The sequence below is a fragment of the Callithrix jacchus genome, chromosome 6 (assembly GCF_049354715.1).
Source record: "Callithrix jacchus isolate 240 chromosome 6, calJac240_pri, whole genome shotgun sequence".
In the NCBI taxonomy this organism is placed as follows: domain Eukaryota; kingdom Metazoa; phylum Chordata; class Mammalia; order Primates; family Cebidae; genus Callithrix; species Callithrix jacchus.
In genome coordinates, this window is record NC_133507.1 from 131,593,530 (window position 1) to 131,606,890 (window position 13,361).

General features: G+C 35.6%; 1 protein-coding gene across 44 annotated transcripts in view; it reads left to right on the plus strand.

The window, feature by feature from the left end:
• UNC80 (unc-80 subunit of NALCN channel complex) overlaps window positions 1-13,361 on the plus strand; it is a 232,044-nt gene that overhangs the window by 92,332 nt on the left and 126,351 nt on the right. For 23 of the 44 annotated variants that reach the window (XR_013519086.1, XM_035305573.3, XM_035305581.3 and 20 more), the window contains 3 exons: window positions 3,321-3,533; window positions 8,594-8,765; window positions 11,589-11,722. Coding sequence is in view for 43 of the 44 variants with exons in the window: in XM_035305573.3 (XP_035161464.2) it covers window positions 3,321-3,533; window positions 8,594-8,765; window positions 11,589-11,722 (519 nt within the window). In the remaining variant the exon portion in view is untranslated. The remainder of the gene's footprint in view (window positions 1-3,320; window positions 3,534-8,593; window positions 8,766-11,588; window positions 11,723-13,361) is intronic. The other 21 variants (XM_035305578.3, XM_078328396.1, XM_078328400.1 and 18 more) reach the window with 1 other exon arrangement.

A 13,361-nucleotide genomic window follows, 5' to 3' on the forward strand; every position in this document is an offset into this window, starting at 1 on the left:
AAAACAATTTCTCCTAGCCACACTCACACTAGAATTCCTTGAATGCTGTTGACATACACTGCAAACTCAGCAAACATAATTAGCTGTTGCTAACTAATAATTTTGGACCTTAGCACCCTTATCTTTGTACCTTAACATCACCTTCAATTTTCAGTATAGTAATATACATACTAAAATAGCCCCAGAAATTGGTATTATTCACTGCCCTCTTGAATACAGAATTTCTAAGCCTTCCATCATCCACTAGGCTAATAAGGATTATAATAAAAAGACAATATTTGAATGACTCTATGTCATCATCCTTGATGCAAACAGTCACATTTCCAAACATTAGTGGGTTTGGCTATTTACACGCATCAAATTCATCAGATAATAACCAACCATCCCCTTATTGTTTTGCCCTATAGTAATAAGAATTATTATCATATTGATCTCAATTTCATTTCCAAACTTGGATTAGAATTTCCCACAGTCTATAACTGATAATATCTGCATTTTATCATGAGAAGTTTTTGAGAGCAGGAGAGCTGAAATTGGTTTTGATTCAAAAATGCCTTGAGCTTCTTAAACAACTAATTTTTAAGCAATATCTTTTAATAATTCTTTTTATCTAAAGAAGGCAAACTAATCTATATAGGAAGCCTCACATATCACTATTTGGATTGCTCATTCATCTATTGTTAATCCTCTCAGTTGCCATCTAACACTTAGAGGCAATAAAATGACCCTCTACCCCATACATATGGTCCAGGTTAAATTTCACTGGCATTAATCCTGAAGGAGCCAAGGTTCACAATATAATGCTATTTCAGCAGTGTTACTTATGTCTTCCTGTCATTAAGTTTTGAATCCATGTTGCTTTATATTGGGAATGTGTCATATTATGACACTAAGGCTAAGAATAAATTTGCATCACTTACCTGACCTCTAAACTGACATTCTGTTTTAGAGACAAATGTTTCAACCTTTACCAGACACATATTTGCATTCTGAACTATTTAGTGAAATAAATACTTAATGCAGGAAAGAATGTAGATATTTAATCTATATGGTATGGCACTGCAATACTACTGGGTTTAATGCAGAAGGTTATCTGACTCCTTGCAATCTCAAGTTTTTCTATCCCTGTCACCTGCTTCCTAGTCTTGGCCTCATGCAGTTGATGATGATAGATTTTTATAATTAGTATCCAGTTTTTGTTAAGGATAGATTCTCATCATTAGTGTCCATCTTGCATTCTGTCTTTCAAATAGGTTAATTTTTTATATTCTTTGTAAAATTAAGCCCCTACATAAATGTGTTTTTATTATAATTTTTGATGGCTGCATTTAAGACATATACAATGAAGAAATGCTTAAGGAACTAACTTACTTGAATCATACAGTGTGTTTGGGATACTTTGGTACCCAAAAATGTAAGTAATCAGCTCTGCATGACCAGGAAGGGGTTTAAAAAGGCTTCTCAGAGGAGGTAACTAACTGAATCCTGAATCTTAAAAATAAGAATTTTTTGGATAGAGAAAGAGTTTCAAGGCTCTGCAAACCATGAGACAACACATGGAACGGTAGAAGATGTCATATTTGGGAGATAGCAACTAGGTTGACATAATTTGATCGTAAAGCACTTGAGATGGGCATAGAAAAGGATGACCCAAATCACAAAGCCTGGATACCCTTATTTGTTATATGGTTAAGGTGGATGGAGCCTGTAATAGATAACAAATGGGAAAATGATATATCTATGTTTTAGAAAATAATAGTACATGGGATATTAATAGTTAACTTCTACTTGCATTCTACAAATTATCTTTTACTAAGATTTATGGGAGAATAAATTAAGACAATGTAAGTACCAAAGAGAAACTAGCATAGGTCTGGGCATCAATGAGACCTGGGGTTGAATCCTATGTTCCTATATTCACCACTTTAATGCTATATGATAGTGAACAAATTATATCTCATTTTTTAAAAATCTTAAATGGGGGATATTATTTATAGATCACAGGGATCTCATATATTATAACTGTAAAAGTTAACTGGCATGTAATTGACACTCTATATTAGCATCTATTTTAATTCATGGATCAGTACACTGTTAAGAATACTATTGCTTACGATGATTTTTAAAAATTATTTCAATTTGAAAATCTGTGATTACTGAGTAACCTATGGTTATTAGTAATCCTAAAGTGATAAATAATATAGTATTTTTTAAGAAACTGACACAAGTCAAAATACACATGAATAATTGATACATATTTTCTTATGATCTATTGACCTTCTATGGAAAACTTCACATCACTTCTTTCCTTAACTTCTTTTTTTTTTTAACTTTCAAAGATTTCAGTAGAGTATTTGATTCTAAAAGACATTTCTTCTTTTGTTTTTTTTTTTTCGAGCACATCTTCACATGACAAGATGGAGCCATATTTTTCTGAGAAAATGCTCTTTCATTTATCCATTAATCTCCTCTTTATCAAACATTTTCAATTACAACCATGCCTATTTAAGTAGAACCAGTTATTTATGACAAAAGAAAAAAAAAGACTAACTCAACAAGATTGAGCTTCTTTTTTTCCTTTTCTTTTTTTTTTGAGATGGAGTCTCACTCTGTGCCCCAGGCTGGGGTACAGTGGCGCAATCTCAGCTCATTGCAACGTCCCCCTCCTGGGTTCAAGCCTTAGCCTCTTGAGTAGCTGGGATTACAGGCACGTGCCAGCTAATTTTTTGTATTTTTAGTTGAGATGAGGTTTCACCATGTTAACCAGGCTGGTCTTGAACTCCTTTTCTTAATAGCCAAAATGTGCAGAAGCAATTGTACCTTTTTGAAACATATGGATGGTTATAGACAAAAGACTATCACTGGTACAAAATTACTTCTGACACTCTTGGTTAAAATAAGACTAGTTCAGAAATGGAATATTTGTTTGCTCCATGTAAAATTTTAGGGTTCGAGAAAAGATTCATATTTAAAACCTCACTAAAAGCTCTTTCACTCAGCACTCAAATTTCTGCCATCCTTAAATATACAAAGTTGGAGACATGTAATTACTTGAGATTCTTGAGAAGAAGGAGAAAGCAACACAGAAACCTACTTAAAATGTCTAATTCTTCAAGATCCCAATTTTCTTTGGGGGTTTTGCTTTCCAGATTTCTCACTACTGTGTTGGCCATACTGAAACCACCATGGGAAATAAGTACAAACTAAATCAAAACAGAAGAGGAAAATAAACTAAAAGTACACAATAATTCCCTTTAAGAGCAATTTAAAGTTATTGTTCATTAATCCTGGATTATTCTTTCCTCAACAACCCTACTTAGGAAGCCCCTGTGGTGGCCAGAGCAGCCTTGTTCCTGGAATGTGCTCGTTTTGTTCACCGCTGCAACCGTGGCAACTGGCCAGAGTGGATGAAAGGGCACCATGTGAACATCACCAAGAAAGGCCTTTCCCGGGGACGCTCTCCCATTGTGGGCAACAAGCGAAACCAGAAGCTGCAGTGGAATGCGGCCAAGCTCTTCTACCAATGGGGAGATGTGAGCTTTCGGTTTTCTTCTATAACAATTAGGATGCTTGAGTGAAGTGGAGTCATTGATTGTGTTTGTTTTGAAGACAATTTATTGAGTGTTTGTTATGTACCAGGTACTGAAGGAAACACTTTGCGGAAAAATAAACGACTCATTTAATCATCCCAATAAATATATGAGGCTAGGCATTACTATCTCTGTTTTGCAGTTAAGAAAGCTGAAGTTTATACAGGTCAAGCAACCTGCCAAAGTTTACATATCTATTAATAGTAAGTAGAGGACCCAATATTCCATCTCCCACATTAGATTCCAAAGCCTTGCTTCTAATTACTATATTCATCAAGAATTAACTTTTTTTTATTTATCATACTTTAAGTCCTGGGGTACCTGTGCAGAACATGCAGGTTTGTTACATAGTTACACACTTGCAAAAATTATCTTTTTGAAAGTCATTGTTACAATTGTCAAATACTCAGTCTAATTTTGGTTTTCTATTCTAATTTATATTTTGCAAGACATGGTTTTTTCTAATTTCTTAATGAAATTTTCTCTTTTGTTGATGTGCCTCCTATAAGTTGCCTGAAGGTCTTTGGAAATCACACATATACATATGTATGTGTGCATATGAGTAACTGAATAATTTAAAGTAAAGAGTGAAACTTCCTTAGGAATTCTAACAAAACGGACCCTTAAAATAACAACTTCTTTTCCATAGAAGAAAAAAATGTGAAGAATAAAAAGAAATTCAAGAGGACCAAGTTGTTTCTGCTAATTTTAGAAAGAGGTGAACATAAACACACATATAGAGGTTCCATATATTCCTCTTTCCTTCAAGATTACTTGGGATAACTGTTATAATTTCCCTTAATAATTCAGCTGAATATGTCTACCAATGTGCTTACCAACTAAGGGTGTTCTTCCTCTAGTTTTACCCAATTCTTTTTTGCAAAATGCCAAAGTTATTCAAAAGGTGTGAATTGTATTCATTATGTGTGCAGTCATTCTATAAGTTTATCAGTCTCTCCTTCTTTAATTGCTGTTCTTCGGATTTTCTTTCCTATATAAAGACATCCTGTTTAAAAAAATACATATATGTATAGATATATGTGTGTGTGTATATATAAGCATATGTGTGATATGATGGAGCAGAATATTTTATTAATGCTAATGTCGATGATCAGGACTTAGCACGGCCCTTTTCAGGCTTCTATTACACATTATGTATATGAGAAGACACAATTTCTCCTATGTAATATCTATTTTTGTAAATCACTGAGATAATTTATTATGTGATGCCATTGTATTTATTCTACATCTAATTATGTTTGATTTTAATAGCATTAAGCACAAGAGTTCATAGAAGTCAAGAAGTATCAGTGAAATGCATATCATGAGATACATAGATGCACCAGTAATCTCTTTAATGTGGAGAGATGTTTCACCACCACCCGCCCCCATTTATTACCTATCTTATTCAAGGAAGGCCTTATGGAGAGGCTACTCTGAAACAGCAGTCACAGTTGATAATCCCTTTGGCTTCCTACAGGAGGGGAAAACCATTAAGTACTAAGCATTAGAGAGTATCAGGTTTATAGGGAAATTGTGACCAAGAGATTTCAAAAACAGGTGTTTTCAGGACAAATGTCTTCTATCTTTCTTGCAGCATTTGACACTGCCAACTGCCCATACCTTTGACTTTTGTCCTTTATCTTTTTGAGAACATTACGCTCCAGAATTTGCTTGCATCTCTGTGCCCAATTCTCTGTCTCCTTCCCTGATCCTCTGTCTCTTCCCTCCTCATAAATAGATATTCTCCAGGATCTCTCTTGATTTCTTCCTATATAACTTACATCAGGGTTACACTCATTCTTATACTTCCAACTGCAACCTGTAAGTACAGACTTCCCTAACCACAGCAATTTTCAGATCCCAGGCTTACATTGCCAGCTGCACTTTGGAAACATTCACTTAATATCCTGGAAGTCAATCTTCTAAAATAGAACTCTTCTCCTCAAATTTACACATTGCCACCTACAACCCTTCTGAGCTTTCTTTTCTTATTAATGACACCACCGTCATCTGAGATGCCAACCTTTGAGCGTATCCCAATCTCCTCCCCTATTGGTCCTACTTCTTTCATGTCACTGAAGCCCCTTAGGTCAGATACCCATGACTTCTCATCTGGATGATTAAACGTTTTTCCTATTTGGTATTTCCTCACAGTCTCCTCTCATTTAATGCATCATACACATTGCCAGTGAAAAGATCTTCCTGTGGCTCAAGCCCAAGATAAGACATTCATCCTCATCTCCCAGCCTCCGGACTTGCCCCCTTTTATTCATTCTCCAAACTGCTCTCCAACCAATTAGGCTAAAATGCAAATCAGAGTGTGTTTCTTATCCACTTAAAATGCTTCCAGTGGCCCTCCTTTTTCCTCAGGATAAAACTGCTTAGCCTGACGTCACTGCCTTCTCCACAACCTTTGTTCAAACCATTCCAAGATTATGGGTGATGAACTCAAATGAGCTAATGTACCTAAAGAATATGTATTTAAATCCTTTCCTCCTAATATCTATTTAATAATAATAGGTTCTGGCATGAATTTTTGAAAGCAGAATCCATGCTTTGCTTGTCTCTGCATTCTTGGGCAGCTAGTATGATGTCCCTGGAATGAGTGATCAGGTTACTTCCCCAACTCAGAAAGTACCTTTCATCCTTTTCAAGAATGTAAAATGAAGTTCAATTTCAAGAACTGTAGGGTCTAATCCAAATCTACCTTTTCAGCCTTCCTGTACATTATTTCCTCTCACAAAATTGTACTTCAATCAAGTGCCACCCCCCGGCCCTGTCAGTCTCTGAGCTCATGGTTCATGTCCATGAACATAAATCTGTTGGGACCCTCCCCTTGAATGTCTACTCTCCCCATTCTCCATCAGTCAAAACACCAATTCATGAAAGTCTGCAGACTTTGAGACCTTCTGTGAGATTTTCTGTGATTCTCTGAACTAAATTTTATCTTTATTTTTTAATTAAATGGCTTTTGGGGTACAAGCAGTTTTTGGCTACATAGATGAATTAATTTTATAGTGTTGAATTCTGAGATTTTAATGCATCCATCAGCCGAGTAGTACACATTGTAACCAATAGGTAGTTATCCAGTCCCGCAGCTCCCCAACTCTCTCTCTTTCTGAACTGGATTTAATCTATCTTATGAGTTAATAAAGTGAGTTCTTTGAGTTAATAGTTAATGAGTTCTTTTGTTATGTTATTGCATGCCTCAATAGACTGTAAGCTCATTGAGAGAAAGAACACAGACATAGACAGTCAGACATCCTATGTTTGAATCCTGCTGAGCGACCTTGGGCAAACCTCGTAGCCCCTCTAACCTTCCTATTTGCTAAACAGTAATCTTTCTTATATGGGTTTATAGTCTACCAGGGCACGTTAAACAAAGGTACTGGTGTACTATAACAACTTACTCAACTTTGCTTTATTTCATACCTAACAAATTACCTCGCTTAATAAATATTTGATGAATGAAGGAACAGATGAATAAACATAGCCCTGAGGTATTTTTCTAGCTTTAGATGAGACATAGGATCTAAATTATTATTTAGACATATAGTATTACACCAGACAATTTCATTTTTCGAGCATCCCTTTAAGCTTTATAAACTGTGGACTTAATTTAGGTTGCTTAGTTACAATATCCTGGAATGGTCAATGTAGACATTTTTCCCCTTTGAGTCTCATTATTTAGTTTGTTGACTCCATTCCAGACTCATGATTGCATGTCTCATCCTTAACAGAGGATCTCCAAAATAGCAGCACCAGGCTTTTTATTGTGGTGGTGCTATTGTTTTTACAATTCGTTTTGTTTGCTTAAAACTTATCCAGTTAGCTGCTAAAATTTTGGAATCCCATGATACCTTTCTATACTGATTTGTCTTTGGTATGGTTTTTGCTTCCTGGTTTTTAGCTCCTCACTTAATTCCAGAGTTTGGGGAGAATTTTTCTTTCCAGATATCTAAAACATCCAAAAATGTCTTTTCATTTAAAGAGTTATGAGCATAATCTTCACTTAGAGAGTTTGAGCATGTTGGTTTCCAGTAGTAAGTATATTTTCTTACTTGCTTTTCTAAATATTTGCAAAGTATGATACAGAAAGAAAGAAGAAACTTAGCTAGAATTTTGCTCTTACTTAAACGCAGAGTATCCAGACTGTCAAATCCCAAGTTCAGTGACCTGTTTTACTTTTTCTCTGACTCTCATTCCTGGGCCTATGTCTCTTCCATTGTTGCATGCAGTAATAAAATAAATTAGAGATAGTGTTTTTTGTCTCTTCTTGTGGAAAATTCCTTTGATAAATCAGACAAGAGTGCCTGATGATTAACAGAGAGTAAGGGTGCCGGTTCTAAGAATACCATGTAAAAACCAGTATTGTCCATGTACTGAGTTATTAAAAGTCACATTTCTAATGTTGTTGCTGGGCACTCTACCAAAAGAAAAGTTAGCATTTCTTACTAATTCATAGATTATTATGGAGAGAGGAACAAAGTCTATAAAAGAAGCCAATAAGTACATATGTCATGACAGAAAAAATTGCAGGAACAGAATTCTTGCCAGCTTCTAAACTCATTAGCGTGACAGTGACATTCTCATTAAAAATAGCATAATCAGAAGCACTCCGAGGAACTGTGCCTTCTGCTGTTTTACTGCAATACAATCCTCCATTAAAAGCAACTGTGTACTCCTTTATATCATGTCTATAAAATAAATAACCTTTGAGTAAATGGAAATATTTTCAGAAAAACTTTTGTACAAATATACAAAGGTGTCATTCTAGTTTTTACACATCTTTAGTCTGAGTGACCTTGGAGATAACAATTTCTTCCATTTCTGGTTTTCATACTGCCAAATATGGTGGAAATAACACTGTGGTATACAGAAAAGGCTTATGCTGGAAATAATTCACATTAATTGGTTGCTTATGTCTGCTGTAATGTGAGAGCCTATTTTAGAGTTTGACATAGTTTGTGCTGTTTCATTCTTTTTCCTTCCCATGGTAGGCAATTGGCGTCCGATTGAATGAGCTGTGCCATGGGGAAAGTGAGAGCCCAGCCAACTTGCTGGGCCTCATTTACGATGAAGAGACCAAGAGGAGACTTAGAAAGGAGGATGAGGAGGAAGACTTTTTAGATGACAGTAAGGAGACTCCCTTTACTACAAGAACCCCTGCTTGTAAGAACCTCTGCTTTAGGAGCACTTAATACTTCTCTTTCCTCTTTCATATTCTTACCACCTTCCCATTCTTCCCACTGTGCCTTTTCCCCTTTTCCCTATGCATGGGTCTAAAGCATGTGCATAAAGCTACAAGCAAGAGACAAGGCAAGAACTGGAAGGAAAAGACAGACAGGGGCAAGGAGCTGCAGGCAAGATGGAACATTTATTACTTTTTCATCTTTGACTCTTGCTATTATACAAAGATTGGTATTAGACTTCTCTGAGAAAACGTCTCTGAGGGACTCTAGTTGTGATTTTGTCATATATAAATATATAAATATAAATATATATATATATATATATATATATATATATATATAATCTCCAGGAAACAAAGTCAGACCAAATAAAGTTGAATATGAAATATTATCCAAACACTAAAATATTGAAAATTTTAGACAGAGTATATTAAAGTATTTAACATAACACTGAAATATTAAAGTGTTCAGAGGTTGCTAGAACTGTGAATGTCTGCTGTACTGTACCTATTTGTTAAATTTAGAACTGAATTCCATCATAGAAAAGTAGAGACAAAATTATTCCTATTACATCCTTCTTTGACATTGTTTTGTGCATACATGTGTTCTATATCATACAAACTTTTGTGTATATGTACCACTGTCTTTTATGAAATACAAAATTCTAGTTATAGTTATGGGGTTTGTATTTTTATATGATGAACACAGTGAGATCTCTTTCTCCCGACCTTCCCCTGCAGTTTGAAATTCAAGCTCCCTGACTACATTTTAAGGGTTGTCCTTCATTAGGTGATTCAGACCTACCGCATCATTGCAGTCACGAAATGTAAAAAAATAGATGAAGTTTAAAATTAGGCAGGGCTAAATAATACTTAAAGAAAATTCTTATGATCGTCCTTTCCATGTTCCTTCCAAATTTTTTGTGTGCATTTTTTAATCATGTTGCCCCTTCTAAGATCTTATCAAATGAGAGCAAATCTTGACAGTCATTGGTAAACCACCAAATTACTATTTCAGTCTTTCAGCCTAATAATGAAAGTTGTCCCCAGAGATATCTACAATAGTCTAGACTATCTTAGAATGAGGTTTATCCAGCAATCCTGGAACCTGGGGAAGGCCCACCATAAGACCCATCTAGCCAGAAGTCATTCCAAACCACCTGGAACTTCCAGGGACCCTTCAGAACGGAGAGAAGCTGAAGCAACATTAAATGCATGCATCCTCAAATCAACTTGAATCTCCGTTAGACCACATAAGTGTCATTTACCAGCATGTTGTGCCTAGAATATCAGGGATTTGCTGAGACAAGATAGAACTCAATCCTTGTTTATTATAACAGGATATTTCATATGATAGCCTGGAGTCAGCCTAGACTAACACTAAGCTGATTGTCCACAGGGCTGATAAGATGAGCCTGGATGATAACCAGAGGAGAGAAAGGACAGACCCAAAAGTCTGTACTGAATGTCTAGTGTTAGATTATTTTTTTAAAGTGTTGCGTATCCAGATAATATTTAGTCAAATAGCCCCTATAAGACATCTGTAAGATTGATGTGTCTGATTTTTAGTTCCTCTTTCAACACATAGCTCATCTTCTATTTAAAAGTTAATTATGGTGCAAGCAACTTTCAGGCTGGAAATTCTGTGGAAGCTTATCTTTTCCATTCTTGATGAGAGGCAAAATCCTCAGCAACAAATTAACTCAGGAGAGAAAATGGTTTTTCTGAGAAAACAATAGCTTAAATATCTACAGAAAGACCATAATTTCCACCTATTTTCAACTGAAATCATGAAGTATGTATTCTATTCAATTAAGAAAGCCTAACACCCAGGAAACGTTTTAGAGATATTTTTAGGACTGTTCATATGTAATGATATTGTGATGACTTGATTCATTTAAAATGGATAACCATTTTCTTTCTTTTATAAGAGAAAGAATTCTACATGGTTTGATTTTTTTCTGAACACTTAAATAATAAGTATATTTCTGTATCATCCTGTGCCATCACTTGTGATGACACACATCTGAGAACTAATTTTGAGAATTTAAAAAAATCACTATGGTGTTACCATGGCCGTTATCTGTCTTTAGAGCAAAATCTACTAGTTGGCTTCTAGTGGATACAATGTTTTACTAATTCAAAGGTCAATATTCTTCAGAGCAAACGAGAATATTTGTACATTTCTAGTATAGCTATGCCTTAATTGGACAGGCTAGCTTGCGTAAATTGTATGATATATGTAACCCAGTAAGTATGTCTAATCTGTGTTGCAGAAACACATCTGGACTAGAGCTGAAACAGCTTCACTGCTCTCAAAACAGCAAGACAGACATCCTTCATAAAATGAGCAGAATTTTTGTAGTTCCAAAGCTAGTGCACTGCCATATACATAGTCTAAATCTGTTAATAGCAGTGTAGAAATCCTACAAGATTACTTCCCATTTCTGTTTTCATAAAAAGGCATTCTAGTTTAGTTGGACCTGCATTTTGTAACTCTATGATGCTTTAAGGAAAATAATTTAGTTTTGCTTTTTCAATATTTTAATACTGAAGTACTCTGTAGAATTTGCAAAATGGAGGAAGAGAGATGCTTATGGTAATGCATAAATCATGCTAAAGGGAATAGGTAAAATGAACTTACATAGATAAAGTCCTCATATGTAATTTGATGTTGGACATGTATAGGTAACATTCTCATTTGCAATTTGATTTTACACATGTGTAGCTATGTCCATCAAACTATGCCTCTCTGTATTTTTTGTTGATACGTCTTCTTATGAAAGAACACTTTCATTTCATAGGTACTGTGAACCCCTCTAAATGCGGCTGCCCCTTTGCCTTGAAAATGGCAGCATGTCAGCTTCTTCTGGAGATTACCACCTTCCTGCGAGAGACCTTTTCTTGCCTGCCCAGACCTCGCACTGAGCCTCTGGTGGTAAGTTAAAGCATGCATGTTAATGATCAGGTTACTTGGAGAGGCCAGATGTGTGGCTGGGTTTCCAGCATTCACAGTTTCTTTAAATTTTCCATGGCTAGTGTATCATATAATTTAAAAAATTCAACCAAGGGATTTTGAAACATGAAAAGAAATACTCTTTTCCTTATTACAAATAAGTAACTTCAAAGTTGATCTAGAAATCAATGAAGGTTGTACTACTGGATACAGTGTTTTGTTGATCACTATCAATTATGCTGGAAATATCTAGGAGCCTTTACCTTCCTTTACTCTATAAATATGAGGAGTTTTATGGCCAATGTTTTCCAGAACTCACCAACATATTTTTTATACCTACTGCTCATAAATCTGTATAGGAATGTGCTCCTTAATGAGGGTTCTCATTTAAATTATGAGTGAAAGTACTTCAGTACTTAGTGTCTAAACATCCCCAAATGTACACTGTTATTTCTGTAGCATTTCCTGTAGATTATGGATAGACAGAAATTAAGACCATGAGTGCGTGCACACATGCACACACACAATGCGTATACACTCATGTATTGTGTACCATGAGGTCCTGATTTGTTTAACCAAGGATATAAATACTATGCAAGAACCGGCAATGTTCACAGAATATGTGGCATGGGACACACCTTGGAACCAATTTTCCTTCACTCCTAGTTCCTTAACCGGTACCAAGTTTTCAGTGGTTCTTTCATCACAGGCATCATCCAGCTGGAGCTGAGGAAATAGACTAACTCATTTTTTTTTTCTTTCTCCATTCACAAAAGGCTTATGGCACTCTACCAAAATAGTTATGTTAACAATCTCCATGCTCCCATTTAGGCAAACTTTACAATCCCCCACCTCTCCTGCTTTTTAAACTAAACTCAGCACAAGCAAGGCCATGTCCTAAGAAAGGCCAAGAGGGGAAGAGAGGGGAGTAAAAGAATGGGAGCTCTGGTGTCACAGTACAGCGTCTCTGCCTCTGGTTTTCCAGAATTCTAGGAAGATCATTACCTTACACTGTAGAACATACAGTGGATATTTTTGAGTTAGAAATATTTATGAGTAAACTTTATGCTCTCAAGAGAAACATCCACATTTGGAATGTGAAACTACCATTTAGATATTGGAAAGGGAAGTTTTTTCTGCTGCCCTTATGTAATTTCGTAATAACCTGAACCTTTAATTTTCTGAGTTGTCATTTCACTATTATATTGAGACTACTATATAAAATCAAATCAAGGCCACCACTCATCACATCTGTAGACCTCTATCAGTATTATTCCTATCAACATTCTAAAGATGCTGAAGTTTTCATAAAAGCACACAGTACATCTACTTTTAATTTCAGATTGTTAATGGTCACCATTTTGATCCACGGTAATAAAAAAAAAAATAGGAATCCTAAAGTTTGACTAGGTTATTTTCGTTTTCCCTTTCAATTCTGTAAAACCAGAGTTTAATGTTTCTTTTTTTCTTTTTTTTTTTTTTGAGACGGAGTTTTGCTCTTGTTACCCAGGCTGGAGTGCAATGGCGCGATCTCGGCTCACCGCAACCTCCGCGTCCTGGGTTCAGGCAAATCACCATGCCCAGCTAATATTTTTTTTGTATTTTTAGTAGAGACGGGGTT